The 23181-nt window shown below is 38.6% G+C and overlaps 1 protein-coding gene and 1 long non-coding RNA gene across 4 annotated transcripts in view; one reads left to right on the forward strand and one right to left on the reverse strand.

The window, feature by feature from the left end:
- Positions 1-17881, forward strand: part of LOC149034077 (uncharacterized) — a 26640-nt gene extending 8759 nt beyond the window's left edge. For 2 of the 3 annotated variants that reach the window (XM_089194659.1, XM_089194660.1), the window contains 5 exons: positions 11697-11788; positions 14307-14580; positions 14766-14884; positions 16326-16390; positions 16626-17881. In XM_089194659.1, coding sequence (XP_089050785.1) covers positions 11697-11788; positions 14307-14580; positions 14766-14884; positions 16326-16390; positions 16626-16764 — 689 coding nt within the window. In that variant the 3' untranslated portion in view covers positions 16765-17881. Of the gene's footprint in view, positions 1-1168; positions 1418-11696; positions 11789-14306; positions 14581-14765; positions 14885-16325; positions 16391-16625 lie in introns of those variants that run through there. The other variant, XM_089194661.1, reaches the window with a different exon arrangement.
- LOC149034078 (uncharacterized) lies at positions 1981-8571 on the reverse strand. The gene is made up of 3 exons (XR_016183172.1): positions 5849-8571; positions 2544-5686; positions 1981-2256 (listed from the first exon to the last, which is right to left on the reverse strand). It is a non-coding gene; the product is annotated as an uncharacterized LOC149034078 (long non-coding RNA).
- Positions 17882-23181: the final 5300 nt, after the last annotated feature.

Consider the following 23181-nt stretch of genomic DNA (forward strand, 5'->3'; position numbering starts at 1 on the left):
CATGTCTGTGTGTTGCAAACGAAAGTATTAAGCAGTCCCGCAACAAATTATCATACAGTGCTACAATGAATTAGTCCAGATATCACATACATTCGCCTCAATATTTTGTACTCCAGCTGCCTTAAGATTTAACAGCAGAAGTGTAAAACATTACTTCACATGCCACAGGTTGAGAATAATTATAGATTTTCCCCCTCACTGGATAGATGGATACTTCATAATATGACTATAGACAAATGATACGTATTGACAATTGATTCGCCTGCAGATATTTTCAATCTACTTTTTAGCGGCGTTTTATTTCGAGAGTTTTGAATTAGTCGGAACTCACTTCTACGGGTGGAGGAAAATTTGCAAAAAGTTGAAAGCCGAAACATTTTTAATGCCATCGAAGTTTGTAGAAAAGAATTTTGAGCTTTAAACAGATTACGAAATTCTTACAAAATTTCTGACACTGACCTAGAACATTACACCTCACATAAATCGTAAAAAACAAAAGTATTACAAACAGAGAAAAGAGCAGAGTCCCGCTCGAACCATTAGTGCGAAGTTTTGAATATCTGAATAGGCTTGCCAAATTCAGAGGTTATTTTGTTTCCGAAAAATGCTTTGCCATTCCTTGTTCTCAAAGAGGGAAGATGAAATGGACCTCGGTGGCCATCTACTCAATTTAGTAGTCTATCTGAGATTTTTATGCACTTATAACTAGTTCAAGCTGAATCACGCTCTAATACCGCTGTTTAGGTGCTATTGATCGTAATTCAGCCACAGCGAAAGAGTTCCAATATACAGATGTCAAAATTTACTCTCTTGTGATTTACTGAGCCCCCCTTTCAGGGGAAAAGATTTATACTGTATGCGGAAAAGCAAATGAACTAAAAACCAACTTAATTGCAACCAATCAACCTAAAAACACGACCAGAGGCAAGACAAATACTCCACTGAGACAAGGTAAGATTAGGGAAAGAGTCTGTAATTTCTCGGTGAAAGCTTACCCTTAGTCGATCGAACAATAACGTTTACTTCCTCCAATTTCTTATCTACCCATGCACGAAATCCTAATTTTCTAGCAGACACCAATTCTATTCTCTATTTGCTCGTGCACTTTGGAACTATGCTAGGCAAAGCAGAGCCGAAAAAATACCACAAGCCCGAACATGCACACAAATGCGTTTTGATGCAAGCTTACGCATCCTGGATTACGCTAGCCTTGGCCAAAATTAACATTGCAACATCTCCCAAACTTATTTTCAGTCGGACACCAAGGAAGATACATGCACTTCAACAATAACTATTATTTCAAACGTAAATAAGCCCCCGTTGAAAGCAAGCTCATTGAAGGAGCTCAGGAGGCAATGATTCACAACACCTCCCTTCTCTCGAATCCTAAAATAGATCAATACAAATCACTTAAGTGGTAAGTTAACCTAATGCGCAATGTTTTGGCACGTGTTGTGTGCAAACTTCTTTACTGGTCATGTAACGTTTTGAGCTTACTGATCGCTTCGCGAGAATCAGTCATTACAGCCAAAAAGTGTTATATCCGCACTAACACGACCTGAAATGCGTCAGTGAGGTACTCTTTGACTAAAGGTTCTTTCTCTCCTAATTGTTCCCATGTCTGTCTGCACTCAGATTGAACTCGTGTATACTGACAAAGAGCAAAATTGTGCGATGAATTTAATTGAAAATACGCCCCAATATAACTCCTATGCAATGGCTACTAAATGATTATTAACTTCCATCAAGGTGAGGGCATAATTCTGTGTTATTCTTGTGCTGCAAGTACTTAATGCACTCAGCCGATGGTCGGTTTAAGAGAAAAGGTCTTTATATGCAGGCGGTAAATTCTGAGCCTGTAGTAGAATCATGATAATTACTTCTCTTAACGGTACTTTCTCTACCTCTCCTCGTGCTAGAGGTCGAGTTTATAATATTTTTTGGCGATTGATCCTCACTCATAGGCTTCTCATGTATGTCTTTTCAAGAAAAAACCGACTCGAAAACTTACCATTTTCTCTAACGCGTACAGATGCGTTCTGATTAAATCTTACGAATCCTGGATTACGCTTTCCTTGGCCATAATTAACACTGATTACAACATCACCCAAACTGATTTGCGCTCAGACGCTAACAATGGGGCATTCGCTTTCACAAGCGACCATTATCTCAAACTTAAATAAATCCTTGTTAAAAGCAAGCTCATGAGAGAAGCTCAGGAGTCAATGATTCACAGCACCTTTCTTCTCCAAAATCCTAAAAACAGATCAAGATAAAATAATTTGAGTCATTTGTTTTTCTGGTGAGCAGCATATGTTATGAGGTACGGTGCGTAATTTCATTTTATTCTGAGCCTTTTCTTCTCGCGGGTCGCTTTAGGAGCATCCTTCATCTGCGTCATTAATTGTTCCAAAGGATGATTATTAAGACTTTCAATGACTCTTTGCAGCATTCTGCACTTGCTCCGAGATTTTCAAGCGCTTATAACTAATTCGAGCTGAGTCATACGCTAATACTTCAATTTAAGTGCTAGTGAATCTTACCACAACGAAACAGTACCCGCCACTTAACCGATGTCATAATTTGCCCTCTTCTGACTTACGGAGCCCCCTTCGTTGAGAAGAGATGTATCTATGAAAAAGGGAAATAACTAAAAACAAACTAAATCTGTATGAATTGACTTCAAAATCACACCGCAGGGAAAAAAGGCTCGATTGAAGCGAATTCAATCGTGCGTTTGAAGCGAGTTCAATCTTTATATTTCCTTCTTCTCACGTTACCTTCTCTCTCTCTATCCATGCACGAGATTGAGGTCTTCGTTCTTTACCAAAACCAAACATTGTGACGATGCATCATGTTTCCCGTTCTATGTACATCGAACCTTTTTAAAATATAGAGATTTTGTCAACCTAGCAACACAATGTATTTATGGCAGGTCGATCTAAAGAGGGTTACGCGACAAGAGATGTTGAAATTTATTGTTAAGGTTCCTAAAGTTTGCTCTTTACAAAAGAATGTCTTAATTCTACTATTTGCTTTAAGCACATGGTGTAACCTTCTTTAGATCGACCTGCCATAAATATCAGGAGCGATTTTATCTTCGGCAATTGAGACCACTTATTTCTTGACTAATTGTATTCTTTTATCGGAAAAATAGAGGACTGTGGCAAGACTTTAGAGTGCAGGGCCGATTATGTATTTACATTTAAGTGAATCACATCACTGACTCTTGTATCATTCCTCGCTCTCAAAGATGTCGTGATTACCGTCAAGATCATGTCTGTGTGTTGCGAACGAAAGTATTAAGCAGTCCCGCAACAAATTATCATACAGTGCTACAATGAATTAGTCCAGATATCACATACATTGGCCTCGATATTTTTTACTCCAGCTGCCTTAAGATTTAACAGCAGAAGTGTAAAACATTACTTCACATGCCACAGGTTGAGAATAATTATAGATTTTCCCCCTCACTGGATAGATGGATACTTCATAATATGACTATAGACAAATGATACGTATTGACAATTGATTCGCCTGCAGATATTTTCAATTTACTTTTTAGCGGCGTTTTAGTTCGAGAGTTTTGAATTAGTCGGAACTCATTTCTACGGATGGAGGAAAATTCGCAAAAACTTGAAAGCCAAAACGTAAATAACAAAAGTATTACAAACAGAGAAAAGAGCAGAGTCCCGCTCGAACCATTAGTGTGAAGTTATGAATATCGGAATAGGCTTGCCAAATTCAGAGGTTAGTTTGTTTCCGAAAAATGCTTTGCCATTCCTTGTTCTCAAAGAGGGAAGATGAAATGGACCTCGGTGGCCATCTACTCAATTTAGTAGTCTATCTGAGATTTTCATGCACTTATAACTAGTTCAAGCTGAATCACGCTCTAATACCGCTGTTTAGGTGCTATTGATCGTAATTCAGCCACAGCGAAACAGTTCCAATATACCGATGTCAAAATTTACTCTCTTGTGATTTACTGAGTCCCCCTTTTAAAGTAAAAGATATATACTGTATGCGAAAAAGCAAATGAACTAAAAACCAACCTTTAGTAGTACAACAATTTGAGTCATTTGTTTTTCTGGTGAGCAGCATGTGTTATGAGGTACGGTGCGTAATTTCATTTTATTTTGAGGTTTTTCCTCTCGCTGATCGCTTTAGGAGCATCCTTCGTCTACGTCATTAATTGTTCCGAAGGCTGATTATTAAGACTTTCAATGACTCTTTGCAGCATTCTGTACTTGCTCCGAGATTTTCAAGCGCTTATAACTTGTTCAAGCTGAGCCGCACGCTAATACTTCAATTTAAGTGCTAGTGAATCTTACTACAACGAAACAGTATCCGCCGCTTAACTGATGTCATAATTTGCCTTCTTGTGACTTACGGAGCCCCCTTCGTTGAGAAGAGATGTATCTATGAAAAAGTGAAGGAATTAAAAACAAACTAAATCTGTATGAATTGACTTCAAAATAACACCGCAGGCAAAGAAAGGCTCGATTGAAGCTAGTTCAATCGTGCGTTTGAAGCGAGTTCAATCTTTATATTTCCTTCTTTAAGACATGTTGCAATTTAATGTTAAGGTTCCTAAAGTTTGCCTTTTACAAAAGAATGTCTTAATTCTACTATTTGCTTTAACCACATGGTGTTACCTTCTTTAGATCGACCTGCCATAAATATCAGGAGCGATTTCATCTTCTGCAATTGAGACCAATTATTTCGTGACTAATTGTATTTTTTTTATCGGAAAAATAGAGGACTGTGGCAAGACTTAAGAGTGCAGGGCCGATTATGTATTTACATTTAAGTGAATCACACCACTGACTCTTGTATTATCCCTCGTTCTCAAAGATGTCGTGATTACCGTCAAGATCATGTCTGTGCGTTGCGAACGAAAAATCACGCAACAAATTATCGTACAGTGCTACAATGAATTAGTCCAGATATCGCATACATTTGCCTCGATATTTTTTACTCCGGCTGCCTTAAGATTTAATAGCAGAAGTGTAAAACATTACTTCACATGCCAAAGGTTGAGAATATTTATAGATTTTCAACCTCACTGGATAGATGGATACTTCATAATATGACTATAGACAAATGATACGTTTTGACAATTGATTCGCCTGCAGATATTTTCAATTGACTTTTTAGCGGCGACGTATTTCGCGAGTTTTGAATTTGTTGGAACCCATTTCTACGAATGGAGGAAAATTCGCAAACAGTTGAAAGCCGAAACATTTTTAATGCCATCGAAGTTTGTAGAAAAGAATTTTGAGCTTTAAATTGATTACGAAATTCTCACAAAATTTCTGACACTGACCTAGAACATTACACCTCACATATATCGTAAATAACAAAAGTATTATAAACAGAGAACAGAGTACGAATATCCGAATAGGCTTGCCAAATTCAGAGGTTAGTTTGTTTCCGGAAACGTCGAACAACAAAAACTAAAATTGCTTTTTTGGGTTTACATTCTCATACACTCTGGATAGGATTTGTGCCGAGAAAAACTTACACTCTTTAAAGAATCAGCGTACGGAAGGGCTTCGTAACTGCTGTGATTCAGAATTTTTTTTTTATATACAAGAGTGCCTTAGTGCTTGTTAAGAATGAGGATAAAAGTAGCAATAAAATAAAAGACATACCCAAAGATTCAAGACATCATCATCATCGATACCTGAAAGAATAATTAAAAAATTATCAGCAGAGATAAACTGCTTTCCGCCTTGTTTCTGTGCACTGAAAATTCGTTAGTCTACTTTGTACAGACTGACAAGTTTCACGTATATGTAATTGGGCCCTCTCAAATTCACGTCGTGACTTGGGGACCTTTACAAACCTGTGCTTGATTTAAGTGTGTGACCACGAACGTGCGTCGATCTTCTTCGGATGTGGTGATCGAAAAGTAACCATTTAACCAACCGACATTCATTTTCTCTGATAAAATCGTATCTAAGGACTGTGCAGATAAGAGCCTAGCGACATGTAATGCAAACTGGAGGTAAACCTTTAACTAAAGTTTTACTCCAAACTGGATGGATGTAAACACAAAACGTGACTTAAACTGCGCGAGTCAACGTAGAGGACCTTTACAAACACAAGTGTGACATGCCACGTGAGTGTCGCAGAAAACGTGTTTACGTTTATTCCTCGTGGGGACTCAGGTTCCGTTTCCTTATTCCACGTTCGTTACTAAACCAAATAACAGCTTCTTTATTTGTTCATGGAGCCCAAACTTTACCATCTTTAATACCCTATCATTTCACACCACGCTCTCTCACCACAGAGTCTCTGTGGCTCAGTGGTAGAGCACTGGAGCGCGGAATCCAAGGGTCTGGGGTTAGATTCTTTGCATATGTATATATATATTTTTTTTTTATCCCACGCTCGTGACAGGACGAAATTCTCTTTCTTCTTCTAACGCCGGCGTACACGTCGACATGACTAAATGTCACGTTATTTCTCTTCGCACGCCAATCACTGCTTGGGAGGTTTATGGCTGAAGTTTTAACCTTTTACTCTACTCTATACAAATTGCGACTGAAATAAGCCTTGATAAAAAGAATCGTGACTTGAAAGACAGCGATGTCCACGCTTACCACCGGCCACGTGAATTCGCTAAACGTGTCAATGAACTATATTTTTTTTTTAACGCCATCCTAACGAAGTGTATTGTTTTCGCAAACGTGAGTAACTGCATAGATACTTTTCCTGATGAACTGTATAATGTAATAATAATAATAATAATAATAATAATAATAATAGTTTATTAACAGTGTATCCACCTAGTGGCTCTTCACCTGTTAAAAACTACAATGTAAAACATAGGCTGCTACGCATGCAAGAGTTAATTTTTTGGGGATGGGTGGATTACTTGAAACATTGTAAGTGATGTCTACATTTTTACAAAAGGAAAGAAGGGTACTAACGGGGAAAAGAACGAAAATGTCGAATTTACTCACACACAAGTATTTTGTGGTAGATTGTGTGTGTTGTGCGGATAACTGTAACCAAAAATAAACTGTATTGGTGCCACGGATACCTGTTAGTACAAAATGCAGACTGCAGACTGCAGACCGGATACAAAATGTAGACTAGGTACAAAATGTAGACTAGGTACAAAATGTAGAATGCAGACTGCGGAGTGGGTACAAAATGCAGACTAAGAATCTGAAGGGTTTTTTGCGCCTGGTATGTGATAAGATGTCATCTTACCGAACGTCACGCAATCGCTTTTCCGCGATCAGCGTTCACAATTATTTGCACTATTGTGGAATATTCCTGGCCCATTTCTCGATCAAAATCGATCTTAATATAATTTCAAGCCTTCATACGGTCTTCTCACTTTGCGCGCGAGTTGGTTGGTGTGATGTCTGTACAGATTTTACCAACGTAATAAAAGTAGACGCAGATGTGGATGTAAATGAAATGTCACTATTGAATGTTTAACACGTACAACATTCGAGAAACAATTGACAGCTTTGCACGTGGTCCGTATTATCATCTTCTTAAGCAGTATGTGTTTATTTTGTTGACAAAAATGCGGACCCAGACCAAAACTGTTCCTTCGATTGGTAAAATTTCCGCACAGCCCCATACTACATTATGCATTTAGTTCTTGGATAGAGAAAGCAATAACAAAAACAATACCTTGCCAATGGGAAAACAGATTTGTTTTACAATAGGTCTATAATAGTATGGGGCTGTGCGGAAATTTTACCACAAAATCAAATAAACATGGTAACGATGGTATCTGAATTCGTCCTTGGCCAAACGCAAACGACTCCACAAGATCACTTTCTCCAGGCACCGAGAACGTACACAAAATCGTCCATAGTTAATTTTAATCAGACGTTCATCTAAAGATAGCACCGAGCAATCCAATCCAGAATAATATAATCGGCACAATCAACAAATCATGAATCTTGTAACACAGCCTGCGTTAAAGAACTGCTCAAATCAAAATGTTTGGTGCAATTCACCAACCTCAAGCAATATTTGATTCAAAATTTTTCCTCTCACTCTCGTCGTGAAGGAACAATAACCATGATCGCGCTACAGTGCACAGAACTCTATTTTCTTTTGAACACTATCCACCATTTTCACAGCATGAGTAACATGTTTACTATAGGTAATCTGACATCTTTCGTCTGTCCTGTAATATCGCATTTCTCATAAAGCGCGGTAAATTACACGTTAAAAACACAGAAACGCCAACATTTCTCATCTAAAAGATGATTCCTTATTACGAACCGCTCTCTCCGAGTCCCTCATTACTTCGTTAAAATTTGAACAACTCTCAAACCGAAGAACAAAACCGACGCTCTGATTGGTGCGAGATACATACCCTAAACGATCTGATTGGTGCGAGCAACATACCACTCTCTGCACGCTAGCAAAGATGTTATTTTTTAAATTTTTTTACTGGGATACCTGTGATAACCCAGTCATAAAACGCCTTTGTTTTTTTGTCGTCTTTTTTTTTTCCTCCGCCACAAAACGGAAAAACTGCACAATAGTACCCAGTGGTCATTGGGCCCTCAACACCATGACAATTAACTGCAATCCAATGAGCCCATGCTGATCACGCGTGTTATCTTGAAGATGATTGACGTTGTCATGCACGGACAGGGCCAGCTCACATGACGAACCACGAGATTTTTGCTTATGAAACTCTTTTGTCAGTCGTTTTTATTTCAACGTGTTTGGATTACGATCACCTGGAGCATTATGGCGCAAACGCTCAAAATACTTACAGACGCATACACAAGTCGTATTGTTCGCGGCCAATCCACACTAAAAGATGTTATTGAGCGGTAATTTTGGAACGGATTGAGTCGCGAACGCTTGAAAGCCATGAAAGCCTTGAATGCCTTGTATGCCAAGTATGCCATGTCTTAGTTGAAAAACGTACACTTGTTGTAAAAAGCAAAGTCTGAAATCTGAAACCAAACTGCATATACTCTATGCAATCTATTGAACAACACTACTACCGTGAGACTGAACAACAAACTTTAATGGATGCAAACTGCTTGTGAAAAAAGACGCCATGTTGGATTCACTTGATGCCAGGAAACGTAGCTACGAAATTAGTGCGAGTGGTATTAATTTCACCATCAGAAAGGGGAATCTTACGTTTGTTTTCATTGTAGTTGTATGGATATTCTTTTTTAATAAATACATGATCCAAAATCCTGTGTTTTTTGTGTATAATGTTATTATGTTAAGTATTGTTTACGCAACTGTCTTGTCACAGGCGGCCCAAGCTCACGCCTCGAGAAAAAGCCAACGATTAATTCATGAACGGGTCACGCGTTGTGTGACTCGATGTTAAGTTACGAGAGGAACCGTTGAAAATTTGAACACGTTATAAGGAATAGTATAGGGAACGAAATATGGTCGATTTACAACGACAAATATTTTGAAATATGAACATTTTTCTCGTAAAATCAATAAAACTTACTCATACCCTGTGTATCCGTTGTAGTTTCTGGCGATTTCTGCAGTTTTAAGCTTGCTTTACCATCACTGTTATTCACGTCATCTACTTTTATTACGTTGGTAAAATCTGTACAGACATCACACCAAATCGTCGCGCATACCCATTAGCACTGCATTGGTCGAGTGTCCTTTACTAAAGCTAGAAATATATATATTGTATCGCGGTGTACTTATTCAGATTGACAAAGTGTGGTCATCTGCAACGCGACAAGTTTTTCTTAGACTTTCGATAGTGTGGGGAGAGTTGAAATGGGACGAAAGTGTTCCTCAGACTTCGTTTAATCGACTTTAGGAATTGGACTGATCCTCGCATTTTTCCACGACTTAGGAAAGTTGTACTTCCTGATACAGTTGTTAATAATAGTTGTGAGGGGGTCAGCAATGGATTCAGCCACCATTTTGACGAATTTTACGGGGATACCGTCGGAGCTAGTAAACGTATCAGATCTTAACAATTTCAGCATGCGTAGGACCTCGCCGTGGGACACTTCTCGGAGCTTGAAATTAGCAGGGCTATCATTAGGTAGAGATTCAGTTAGTTCTTCAAGACAGGAAGTTAAGTCACCGCTAAGAGGTAAAGTTCTCTCGGCAGTATAAGCAACGAATGAGTTCAACTTACCAAATCCTGCCGCAAGGGTTGCTGGTTAGGTTTCAGTATGCGGTGGATAACGCGCCACACCTCCTTCGGTTCATTAGAGGATAACGCCTGCCTTGTGAGGGTCTCGCGAGCCCGACGAATAGCTGCCTTCAACTTGTTTCTGACATCCCGAAACATTTCCCAGTACTCCTGAGAGCCAGTCTGGTGGGCTTCCTTCCTGAATTTATCCCGCAGCTGTTGTATTTGGCTGTCATCCATCCAAGGTGCTGGCGGTCTCGTAACTCGCACCCTCCGAAGAGGGGCATACCTCTCGAGACACGTCTTAAGCATACCGTTAAAATATTCTAATCAGATGAGTATACAATGTTCAGAGGCAGCGTATCAAAATCAATAATAAATTCTTGCTCGTCGAAAGTTTTCACATTCCTGTTGTTTGTAGCGCGGTCAATACTGATTGACGCGCACATTTATACAGGCTAACAGAGCATCGTGGTCGGTTACAATACTGGTAGCAACGACATCAGTGGCAGAAATGCGCATTGGGTAGTTAGTAATAATATGATCAATCAGTGTTCGAGAGGTCCTAGTGACTCTACCCGGCTTCGTAACAATTTGCTCGAGCGCAAACATGTCTAAGGTATTGCTGTAACGCGTAAGGAGAGAGTCAGGGTGAATGATAAGATCAAAGTTAATATCGCCTGTTAGAGCTATCATGCCATCCCACGTGGATGTGATATGACTAAGCAAGTCCTCGAAACACTAGAGCCAGTAGGAAGCCGTCATCAGTAAATGTGACCTGTAAATAACTCAAAGCAACAGTTTACTGTGTTTGTTTCTCCTTGGGAGCTCCAGCCATAAGTGCTCCAGGTCCGGTTGAGTTTTTTCAATGTCAAAGCGCCGTCTATAAGCAACGTTTTCTTTCATGTAGGCACCCACTCCCCCGCCTTTTGTGGCTACACGATGGCGGAATTCTGTAGCATACCTATCTATTGACAACATCTATTGAACTGTATTGCTTGACAATGAAAAATTTTATAGACCATTGGACGGTGGACGATTTTAATAAGCCATTTCCGAGTTTTAAGAATACGTGCCAACTTTTATCTTCAAATAAACTTTATTTGCGTGACAGTAAGCACCTAGCCTCCTTTTGAAAAAGAGGTTTCTGACATCTTGGAATGATATAAGTGATGACACAAAGCTTCTCCCTCTCAAACGTGTTAAAAAAAAAAGTTTAAGTCCATTTTATTTTGTATCATGTTAATTAATGTAGGTCACAAATAAAATTGTTGTTACATCTCGGAACGCCATTTTGAAGTGTGGATCTGAATGTGAGCCCTTCATTATTTTTAAAGTAATAATTTCGCAGCCTAAGTAACGCATTCAGAGAAAACTCTATGGTACAATCACTTGAAACCTAATATTAATGACGGTGAAGTCAACTTCTGATGAACCTCTAGGTTGGAAATTGCAGACTGGGTGGAAAATATTTCATTCTAGATACAAACCAAAAAATGTACTCTATTAAAAGGTATTTTATTCGCAGTGAACTAGGTTGAGATATTTTTTTACATTTTCTTGCTTTTAGACGTTCGTCACAGGTTGCATAAAGCAGATATGGGGCGATGTGTAGAAACTTGCCACGCCACTGACACAGTCACCATCAAAGCTACTCCTGAGGTGAGAATGGATCCTACGAGCATGCTCTTATTACATAAGCGTTGTGACACAAGCGACGAAGAGCCCGCGAAATAAGCACGCGTCGAGTAACTTCGAGGAACCCTCGCAGACCTCTCTCATGCTCGCATCGCACGCCGCTTCGAAACCCGCGGGCTTCGCTGCGCGTGTCGCAATGCCTAAGAGACCCTGCATGTTCGCAGGCCCTGGCGAAAGCACAACGCGCAGCATTCGACCAGGCTTTCATCATCATTAGCAATGGGGAGGGAGCGGGAAGGCTCACGAAACTCGACTCGACTCGAATCCCGCGGGCCTGTCGCCCGTGCACAAATGTGAGACTACACTCGCAGGCCACACAAGACGTGCTATTTAAGCTATGTTATTGTCTGCATAGGTGCTAAATCTAAGACAGTTCCGAATCCATACTTCACTTTAGCCAATCCAAACTCGAATTTTCAAATAATTTCGGACCTGCTTGAATAACTCTGAGTTGTCCCTCACAAACATTAAAGAGGAGCCCAAATCTTCTTCACGGAAAAATTCTGGGTAACAAGATGAGTGGGAGGAATAGAGTATTGTTGCAGAGAATGGATCCAGGCGGCAACAATGTGTTCCGAGTTCATCCAGACCCTGTATTTCATTAAGTCTTGATTGGTTGAATTCCCCAATCGACTCAATGTTGAACGTGTCGTCACTATCCTTTTTGACGTTTCTTATGACTCAAATTTGCCGTTGCATTTTCAAAATAATAGAAGCTCATCGTTTGCAATCCGTGTAATTTCTTGATCACACATGTTACCATTATTTCACTCTTTCCACTTTTCCGTTTTCTTGTGTTTTTAGACCGACATTTTGTGATTTCCTTCATATTGAAACAACTATAAAAGTCGCATAAGACTAAAAAACTTAAAACTCGATTTCTTTCTCTATGACTGCATATCTTCATATTTCAGAACTTATTCATAGACACTGCTTTAAGAGTATATATAGACTTGAAATATTTAAAAAACTTTTCAAGGAAAATTTTGATTGCAATGATTGCAATCAAAATTTTCCTCAAATGTCTATTTAAAAAAATAGCCTCAAGGTGCTAAAGAATTTCGTAAGCTTCCACTCAGGGGGCTTCTTAGAGGAAAGGACTAAGGGTAGGGCTTCAAAAACCTTTCCTTTGGCCAAAATGTAATCCATTATCATTCCTTGTGAATGGTCGCCCAGATTTTATGAACACGCTATACCATTGAAAACCCAAGCTTGACTTTGCTTTGCTCTGGTGAAAAGCACACAGGAAGCGGCTACAGCACCAAAGAAGTGAAGGGGAAACACGAGACGTAGTCGAGCGTTTCTCTCGAAACCTTTACTGCTCTTGCTGCTTCCTGAGTGCTTCACGAGAGAATAGAGCACACTCGAGGCTTCTTTATTTGTTTTATAATAAAGAAAACATTAATTTCACCACGCATTCGAAAACTTTTTAAAACAAAATTTATTTTCTAAACGAACAGGGGTGGCGCCGCGTGCATCTGTACTCTCATAGAGCATGTTACGATAAACCAATCAGAATCCTCGTTAAAATGGTTCAAATAGTTTGATTGGTTGAAAAAGATAAAAAGCTCTCAAAATGTCAAACCATCAAAGTTCACAAACTGAGTTAGTTCTGACTCTAAGTTTATGAAAATCACATATGTGAACTCCGGATAAAGAAGTGAATGTAGAAGCGATTTTCGCAGTAATGAACACTACTTAAGCAGCAGTGAAAAGAGGGCTCGAAAAAAATTCATGCCTGTATAGGATTTGAACCCAAGACCTTTGCGATACCGGTGCAGCGCTCTACCAACTGAGTTCTGTTTGAAGCCACGAGCTCGTTCTCATATATATTCGCTTTACAGGTTATGCAAGACTAGTGAGTCGTAAAAAAGTTAAAAAAAGGGATAAAACTCTGGAAATAGTCGGCCATTGTCCAAAATGGTCGACGGCGTGACATCGTTACTGCGTGCGTCTGTACTCTAATCAAGTTCGCTGTTCCAGCCAATCAGAGTACGTTAAAAGAAACTTGTTCAGATTAAAACTAACACAGTCTTTGAAACACGAAAACCTTGTTAATGAAATTTCCTCGACACTTAAATTTTGCGGGACTTAAATTCCTAACTGGAAGGCTTGTCAATACGTATACGGTAATTTAAGAGAACATGAGCTCCCTAATACCTTCCCCCCCTTTCCACCCTCCTAATGTTCAACCATCTTTCTGAGATATCGCCAGGAGCTGCATATGGTCTGTGTTGATGGGTTCTCCGTGACAAATCTCTATGGATCCGGTTAAATCACTTATCTTTTTCTAAATAGTACTTGATATGAATTTCAAAGGATTTTTAGACACGAGAAGTATCCAAGCTCTTTCAGCATATCTTTACACGCTTTAGAAAAGTCCCAGTCCTCAAGTTACAGAGTGACACAAAGGCCCTCCTCGTTCTAAAAGTGGAGTTAACCTGATTCAATAAACCTTTCGAAAAATCTGATTTGATCATAGATGTCCGATGGATCCTCTTCATGCAACCCCACTGAGGTGACCAGCAGAAGTTATCCCCTCATTGGTGGCTCAAAGTACAGGACCGCTATTGCTATGTGTGGCTATCAAAATACCTCTGGCGACTGCAGTCGCCAAGCTTTGTTCAAAACCTTCTTTAACGGAACATCGTACAGTCTTCGTCATGATATGGGCGTCTGCCATGGTTCTTGTGGAAGCAGTGGACATGCGTGCAAAGCCATTGACAGCCTAATGATAGCCATAAAAGGGCCAAATGGTAGGATATTGATCTAGATGTAAAGATTGAATATTCTTAAGAGGTGTTGTTGCAAAGGTGCAGCAGGTGATGCCTTCCCTTTGATAGAAACAAGTGATGGTTAACTAAGTGGGTGGGTTAGACTGGAAAATATATAGCTCTAGGTCATCCAAATATACTTAAATTGACCACTTGTTTCTAATTAGGAGAAGGTGAGCTAACTCATCGCGTTATTAAGAAGTGTGGTTACGTGAACCCAATTTGCCACCGCGTTGCTTTTCGTGAAGTTTTCAAGAGGAAGTCGGGCAACGCGTGGATCCAAGAGGTGTGTAATGAAGACTGTAACAAGAAAGTGATCGGTAAAAGAAATCATAATTTAAATATCGCTGATGACAATCACAATCAGTATGAGAGAAACAAATTTGTTTCTTGTGCGACGTTGAATTTACATTATATTTGGTACCGTGTCAAATATACTTTTAAAACGATGGTCGTGTCTAAGAGTACACACGAGTGACCACGAGTGACTATAAGAGACTACAATTAAAAAGTAATTAAAATATTTGTCTGGTATCAAGATCACGTGGCCATTCGTGGTCACTCGTGGCCATTCGTGGTCACTCGTGGTCACTCGTGGCCATTCGTGGTCAGTCGTGGTCACTCGTGGTCACTCGTGGTCACTCGTGGTCACTCGTGGTCACTCGTGGTCACTCGTGGCCATTTGTGGTCACCCGTGGTCACTAGTGGTCACTGGTGTGTACTTAGAGAAACGATTGCTAAAACAAAATTTAGGACCGTACTTAAGTTCACTCACCTAATTATTTAAAAAGGTTGCCGGAAATAGTTTTGTTTTCATTAAATCCATTTTGAAATCACTGATAATCCTTGCAATCTGATTGGCTCTAATTGGTGCCATTTATTCACGAGTCGCACCATTTTATGCTCTAAATCGCCTCTTTTTCCTAACCAATGAGAGAGCTTTACTAAGACAATCAGTAAGATTTAAAGGCTTGCTCGAAGAAATCAATCAAATTGCAGGAAAATAAAAGACAACTTTTGCAACTTTTTACAAACCAGCTAAATACTGGATTAATAAAACATTTGCACATATCAATAATAAAAAACCTGTACTCGAGCGACTGAATGTTGCGATTTCGAAATAAATGTGAAAAAGTGGTAATTGAAGTTCATGTTGTGCAATTTTGGTCTGAAATCATACTTGTGATTTCAAATCAAACATGAGCTGAGTGCTCGTTGGATTTTGAAATCAGGCGTATGATTTCAGACCAAATTGCACTCCATTGACTCAGTAAACCAGTGCCTTAAAAGGTTGAAAAAATTCACTCCAGCAAGAGTCAAGCAAAGTCTTCCAAAGTCTTTCATGCGACAAGAAGGTGATAAACCAAGCAGTGACGACAGTTAAGAAGTACACTGAGCTAAAAAAAGTGAAATAATTAATGAATAACACGAAATAAAGACAAGGTGGAATGAACACGTAACTTCCTATAACGTATTGATATATCTTAAAGAAAAAAAATGATGACAATAGGCATCTCGGTCTTAAGAGCTTAATGGTTAAGAAGCTGTTCCAAAAAAGTACACCATTCTTAAATGAAAAACCATCAGTAAACGAAAAGTAAAAAAAATACTGAAGGACATAAAAAATAATGAAAGACGATTAGAGAATTTTAAGCATACTTGTAAATACATTGGCATGTAAAGATCGACAAGTTTGTTCCTTCTTGCAATGTTGAGATTATTTTCAGGAAAAAGATGTTGGAACGTGCGTCGGTACTGGTTGCCCCAGGAGTTGTGTTCGCTGTTTCTTTGGGTGAGTCGCTCCATTTCATATAATTTATCTTTTGAGGCAATTTTATGCATTTCGTTGACAGAGACTGTGGCAGCGGTCGTAAACCATTTGAAAGCAGAATCAGCAATTATTATGATAAGCTGAGTAATACAGGCATTTTGGTTGGTTCCTAATCATGATCTATTATAGGACAAGCTCGTAGATGACGTCACCAATAACGTATCAACTTATATATTATTTATCTGTTTCAATACAGGAACAAGTATTGTAGCCAGCACTGCTTGGTTTTTCGCGAGAGGGCTTGTATCGCCACCAACTACACCACAGAATATGTTCAAACGGGTGATCACAAAGAGAAGGAGATGCACATCATCACTGAATGTGGATGCAAGTAGAAAGGGAGTGGGGAGAGTCATTATGTCATGATATCCCTCAGATTAAAATGTTGACGACCATTTCCTACAAATAGTTTGATTAGATTTAAAGTGGTGAGATGCAAATAACTGAGTTCTATTGTGTTTGTTTTGTTTTCTCCCCTTTTTGGTTCTTTTTGTAACTGTATATATCAAAATAGTTGCACCAATAATGTAAAAGAGATGGAATTTTTTTTCTTGCTGGAAGTGGTGCATGAAAGGTTTCATCGGAGTAAACTGTACTACCCCTAACCAAAAAAAAAAATTGCGTCTTCCCTACATTCTTGGCGCGACTATCCTCATAGACACAAATGCAAAAAGAGCAAAATACGCGTGAAACAAAACAAAAACAATCAAACAAGGAGAAGGAACGAATTATTTCCATTGCACTACTTTAGTTAAGGTCTTGCTTAGAGTACAGATTGAAATCAAATTAGTTTTGAATTATATCATCTTTAACAGGAGAGTGGTTTTAAGCGAAGCAACAACGTGTTTTTCTTGTTTAGAATTATTTCAAGTCAAATTTTCGAAGTTAAGGCTTCGATTTTTGTTTATGTTGGTTTATTTCTTAGTCAGCTTTTGTTTTCTTTGACACCGGAACATTCCAGTGCAGATAAAAGTAATAAATTAACAAATGGATTTTTTTCCTCAAAGAGGAGCGCAAAAAAGTAATTTTTTCCAAAGTATGTTTAAATCAATTTTTTTGTTTCTTCCCTCTGCTCCTAAGATTCGTGCTCATTCGTTTATTGTATTTGCTTCTTCTTTGTTTACCTTTTTTCCTTGCGACGAACGTCTCTACAGACTGGATTTTTACTAGTTGTTGCTATGCCAGTATGTTTAATCTAAAATAATTTTTGACTAGTCTCGGTTCTTATATAGATACATTTAAACTCTTAATGAGATTTGTAACTTTTTCCAAAGCATTTCTAGATCTCAAGCTAATGAATGTTTTTGGAGTGTGTTAATGTTTTTTTATAGGCAGTTTTATTGCAAGGAACATTTTACTAAACTTGGTTTTTAGGTTTAAGTAAGTAGTGTCGAAACTATGTTAACTGATTATGCTGCAGTTTAAATAAAGCAAGACAAGGAGCATTCAAAAGATGTAATGCGTCAATGATACCCATCTACAAGCATTTATTTGATGAACTGGATCCCACACGCATATTGGCCTGTTGTTACTTGTGATCTATTGGAGTATACCTAGATGGTATCTCAAAATATCTGCTTTTTTTCACATAAAACAAGTATGCTCAACGTTCAGTACTAGATCACAGAAAACGTCAATTGCGGTAACCAGTGTAATAAGTTTCTTCCTTTTGCTTGCTCTAGCCTCAACCATCTCGAGTTGGGTATCCCTTGTTAAACAGTTTAAATTTAGCACTTCAGGCAAGAACACTGACAAGGTGCCAGCTCGGGTACGAACTTTATTCAGTAAACAGGTAATGTCATTGAAAAAACCTATTAACAACGTGTTACCTTGTCATAACTCCAAAATCGCAAGGAATGGAGTTATAGGAAGAGAAAATTAAGACTTCGATCTTGCGAGTTTTAACACTTATCGTCTGAAAGGCGACAACGGAACTCCTGACGCATACCAGAATCCCTCGCTTCGTTTTGTGATTGGTCCCGACAACCCGTCGTGCCAGCCTTTGCGCCAATCAGGTAGAAGCTAAAAGAAATCCTGACGTTTACGGTGCTTTAGGTCAGTTGTATGTATTAACTCTGATTTTACGGCGCAACTTTTCTGTTTGAGGAACACAATTTAGACAAAATAGAAGAATTTGCAAGACAGACAAACAGCTGCCACGATACAATTAAATTAATGGCTAAAATATCGATTAAGGCCCAGTTGTTCAAAGGACGGATAATGCTACCCAACGGATAAATCGCTATCCAGCGGATAGCGATTTAACAAAACGTATTGCGCTATCCACCGGATAGAGATTTATCTGGTGGATAGCGTTATCCACCCTTTGAATAACCGGGGCCAGAAACGAAGATTCTCTTCTTGGACACACATGTGCACAAAGGCTAAAAATTTCACAGGGAATCGACCCTCGACGTGCAAACGCATTTCAAAGAGACGGAGACCTTTCAATGCATGAACTTTTATTGGTGACATCAACCAGACCTAAAGAAAGGATTCGCAAGAGGACAAGCGTTGCGCCTTCGTCATGCTTCACTATCAATAAAAACGTACAGAGTTTCAAAATGCGAATATGGGATACCCAGATTAAATTTTGGAGAAATATATGTCTGATTTTAATTTTCCCATGTGAGAGGAAGGTCACTAAAAATATTCCATTTAGCCAATTAGGTTCGCGATCGCCCATACTCTCTACTGAATGGAAATAAAACACTCTATCCGATTCCACAAAGTGTATGCATCTGGCCACTCTATGGCATAGGCAATGTTTTCTACCATTTGCTGTATGTACGTGTGGCCTTTTATCAAAAAGGAGAACGTTGATCATTAGTAGCTTAAGAACTCTGATTTGGATTGCGGATTTTCACGGAGAATGTAGAGAAATGAATCCTCCTATCTATCTTATATTGAAGGCAACATGCATGTTCTCCAGCAAGACTTATTCATTGTTGACTTCCGTGATTCAAAGAAACTGTTTAGGCCCATTTAATTATGACACTAATTGTGTGCAAGTCGAATTGGATCATTAAATGTTTTGTTTGTTGAGTCTATTCATGTAACTAATCCCAAATCCCTTGAAATCTTTACCAAACAAAATCCAAAGTGACCGAGTTAAATGGCAAAACAACCACGAAAAAAAAACATTGATTGAATATGTGAACACAGCGAGGAAGATATAGCGAACTTCGCTAAATCGGAAAACCCTTTTTCAATCGACTGCTGCACATCTTTCATTTCATTCAGAAAAAGAAGGGAAACCTTTAACCTCGTAGATGAAGAGTTACAGGTATAACATTTTGTAGCTTACAAAGGTGGTGTTTAATTACATAAAATTCGTGCTGTTTGTCTACAAGTTTGTTTGATTCTTTTTTGGTTTTGTTTTTATAGTACACCACAGACCAGTCATGTTTAAAAGGGTTCCTAAGGTATCAGAGGCTTTCTCTACTTTGGTGCTGGATGGTAGAGAGTGGAGGAAAAAAAATGAAACTTCAGTTAAAGGTGATAGCCAATATGTAGTTTTTCCCAGTAGAGTTATTTAGTAGTTCAAGAGAATTATAAAAATGATCATTCAGTGGGGGGGAGGGGGTGTTGGTTGACTGGGTGGAAAGAACTGTGATTGACTACTCCGCAGGGGTGGCGGAGGTACTTGCTTGGGTGGCGGTATAGGAGGATTTGGCTGTAGCTGCTGAGGAATCATTGGGTGAGTCTGCGGAAGGATATTGGGTGGTAGCACTTTGCGAAAAAATTCCATAGGTGGCATATTAGGGGGAGGCATTTTAAAGTTTGGTAATGGTAGAGGCTGTTGGGAAAAATTTCCCACAAAACGTCCTGAAACTTTATTTTGTAGTCGTGGTCCTTGATCTTGTCCAAATGCTGGTCATCTGCTGCACAAGAATTGGTTTCCAACTTCGAAAGTCGCGGAGGGGTTTTGCGACTGTCCTCTCCACTGGGTTGCCGTACCTTGCTGAGGTCTCAACTTTGTTTGAAGATTCACGTTTAAGTTCCCACCGTTTTTATCTACCAATCCTTGAGGATTTCTTCCCTGTTGCTGAAAAAAGTTCTGCAATTGATTCCATTTTTTCTTTTTCTTTTTGCTGCGGCCGGACTTATGTTGGAAAAAGCTAATCCCATGGTACACACTGACGCTCACGCGCTGTTGATGACCGAATATGTGCATCATGTTCTGTGATTTCGAATGTCAGTTGTTTCTGAGTAACTTCAACAGAATCCGACACCCGTAAACTTGTATGGGTTCCTTCTTTTTTTATCGGGAGTTGAACCCGCTCGGATATCCACATCTCCTCCAAATTCCAAAGCACGGATGTCGCCAGTTTTTGACGGAGGTGTAGTGCTCGAAGAGTCTTGCGAGATCTCAGTGTCTTCACTACAGGTAGAGAATCCCTGTGAAACGGGAACAGTTCTGGAATCAGATGGATGAAGTTCGTTTTGGTCAAACTCTTACAGGCGGGACTGTTATATAAGTACTTACGTTCCTTTTCTTTGTGCTTGTCTAAACATCCAGTCTTTCGGTAGTTTCGCCTAATTTTTACACTAGTTTCTTTATTGCTTGTTTTCGCAACCTTGTAACACGTAGCTTACGTTGTTCACGCTTTGTTAGAAAGCTGCTCGTTTTTCCCCCTCGGTTATTAGTTTTGTTAATCCTTTTAAGATAGTCTCTTTGTGAGTTTGTTTTAGAGTTTTAGCTAGTCTTTTTGGATCTTGCTTTTATATCGGAATGATTGGACTGTTGATTCGTATATTAGATTTAGCTTAGCTTCTTCCTTATAATTTCACATTTCACTTTACGATAAGTACTTGGAAACCTCGACTACGCTAAATAAAACGATTCAAGTCTTTTCTGTAAAATATATCCTCGCTTCGTAGTGATTGGCTCTAATTGGTGCGATTTATTCACAAATTGCACCATTTTTTGCTTTATGAGGAGGCTACACTAAAAACAAAACAGCCAATCAGACTTCAAGGCTTGTTTAAAGTAACCGATCAAATTGCAGGAAGATGAAAGACATGAAGTGTTATGTGGCAAATTTTGCAAATTTTGTTTCCAAAACTCTTATTTTTTCCTCCCAAAAAATGAATTACTTTAATTTGAAACTGGCTCAGTATTGTAGTAACAAAATATTTGAAGTCCTGTATTTAAGTGATTTCAAAATGGATGTAATAAAGTGGTAATTGAACCTCGTGTCATGCAATTTTGGTCTGAAATCATACTTGTGATTTCAGCCCAAATTGCACTCCACTCAGTTCAATTACCATTATTAAGTATTACTGTGAGATTTGTTAAATTTTTTTTATTGAGAATTGAAATTTTATCATTTGTCTCAAGATGGAAGAGTCACCAGGCAATGAGGTTGAAAGTTTTTAAGTCCTTATTTGTAGCACTTTGGTTTGATGTTATTGGTGGTTTATGGCTCGCTGTAAGTTGGTGTATTTAAATCCTCATTATTATTCTGAGTATTGGATTTCATTCCTTTATAAGTTTGCTCTGTTACTGATCATCATAATGTTTTTTGATAGTAGGCATCCACGCGTAAGGAATTTCAATTCTGTTATCTCTGTTGATGTTATTAGGATTAATTCTTATGTGGCTTGTTTCTTTAACCCTTCATGTGTCACAGGGAGAGTCATTATCAATATATCTATCTTGGTGTTAAACAGGAAAATGTCCTGTTTTATTGGCGTGTACTGAAACTGCCATGTTCTGAATGCAAGTAAGCTGTAGTATGAAAGTGTAGTAGGGAGCGGTAACTACCCTCGGAACAACGAGGGCCATTTTTCTTTTTTTCGCTTTTGCGGGAATTCGACTGGAGTGGAACAGTTGTTGAAAACCCAGAATATGGGGAGGTGATACAGCTACAAGGTGACCAGCATCAGAATATCAGTGTCTTTCTGAAACAGCTTCTTCTTCTTTGATTATTGACCAATCAAAATGTCTGATTTGTTACTTTCTTTGCACTGAATTAACCCTCTTCTGCACTGAATTACCTGAAAACTGCATTTATCTTAACCAATCGGAATTAAGTAATTTTTTCAAGTATATTATTAACCTCAAAATCAGAACTTTCTTTTAAAGATTAATGTTTGGTTGTGTGCCTGATGTTGATAGGTGAAATGTTGAGTAGATAGTATCAGTTCTTCGGTGGTTTCTGTTACTTCACATGTTTAGGATAGCCATGGAAATAATTTTAACACTAGCCAGTAACTTGGAAAATATGAGCAATAAAAAAGAAACACTTTTTACTAGCATTGGTTTGTTTGTTTTTGTTAATGTGAACAATTTATCGAGAATTATCATATTTCATGTCATTGTAAACCTTCAACTCTCATTCATTGTAAATGACCAAGACAAAACTTTTCCCAACCGCATCAATACAATATCAAGCAGACAAGTGATGATAATAAAGAAAAATTTCATTCAGGGATTATTAGTTGATCAAATACAAAACTCTCTAAACTAACATCATAAGAATTGTATAACAGACAGTCGGGAAAATTACCACCGAGATATTGGGAATGAAAGGGTAAATGTATTATTTCCTACCCAGATTTTGCTAAATTTGTTTTATTTGAGTGTACACCATGTCACTGTCTTTTCATCCTGAGGATAGAAACAACAGAAAATAAAAACATACCATAATTTGTGAGTATGTACATACTCCTTCAGTCTCAGGACCCTTTCCAAACCAAGTCTTTTCAAACAGAAAAAACTGGTGTGCGAGATGTGCTTTCTGATT

Source organism: Pocillopora damicornis, chromosome 14, assembly GCF_964200805.1.
Source record: "Pocillopora damicornis chromosome 14, jaPocDami1.2, whole genome shotgun sequence".
NCBI lineage: Eukaryota > Metazoa > Cnidaria > Anthozoa > Scleractinia > Pocilloporidae > Pocillopora > Pocillopora damicornis.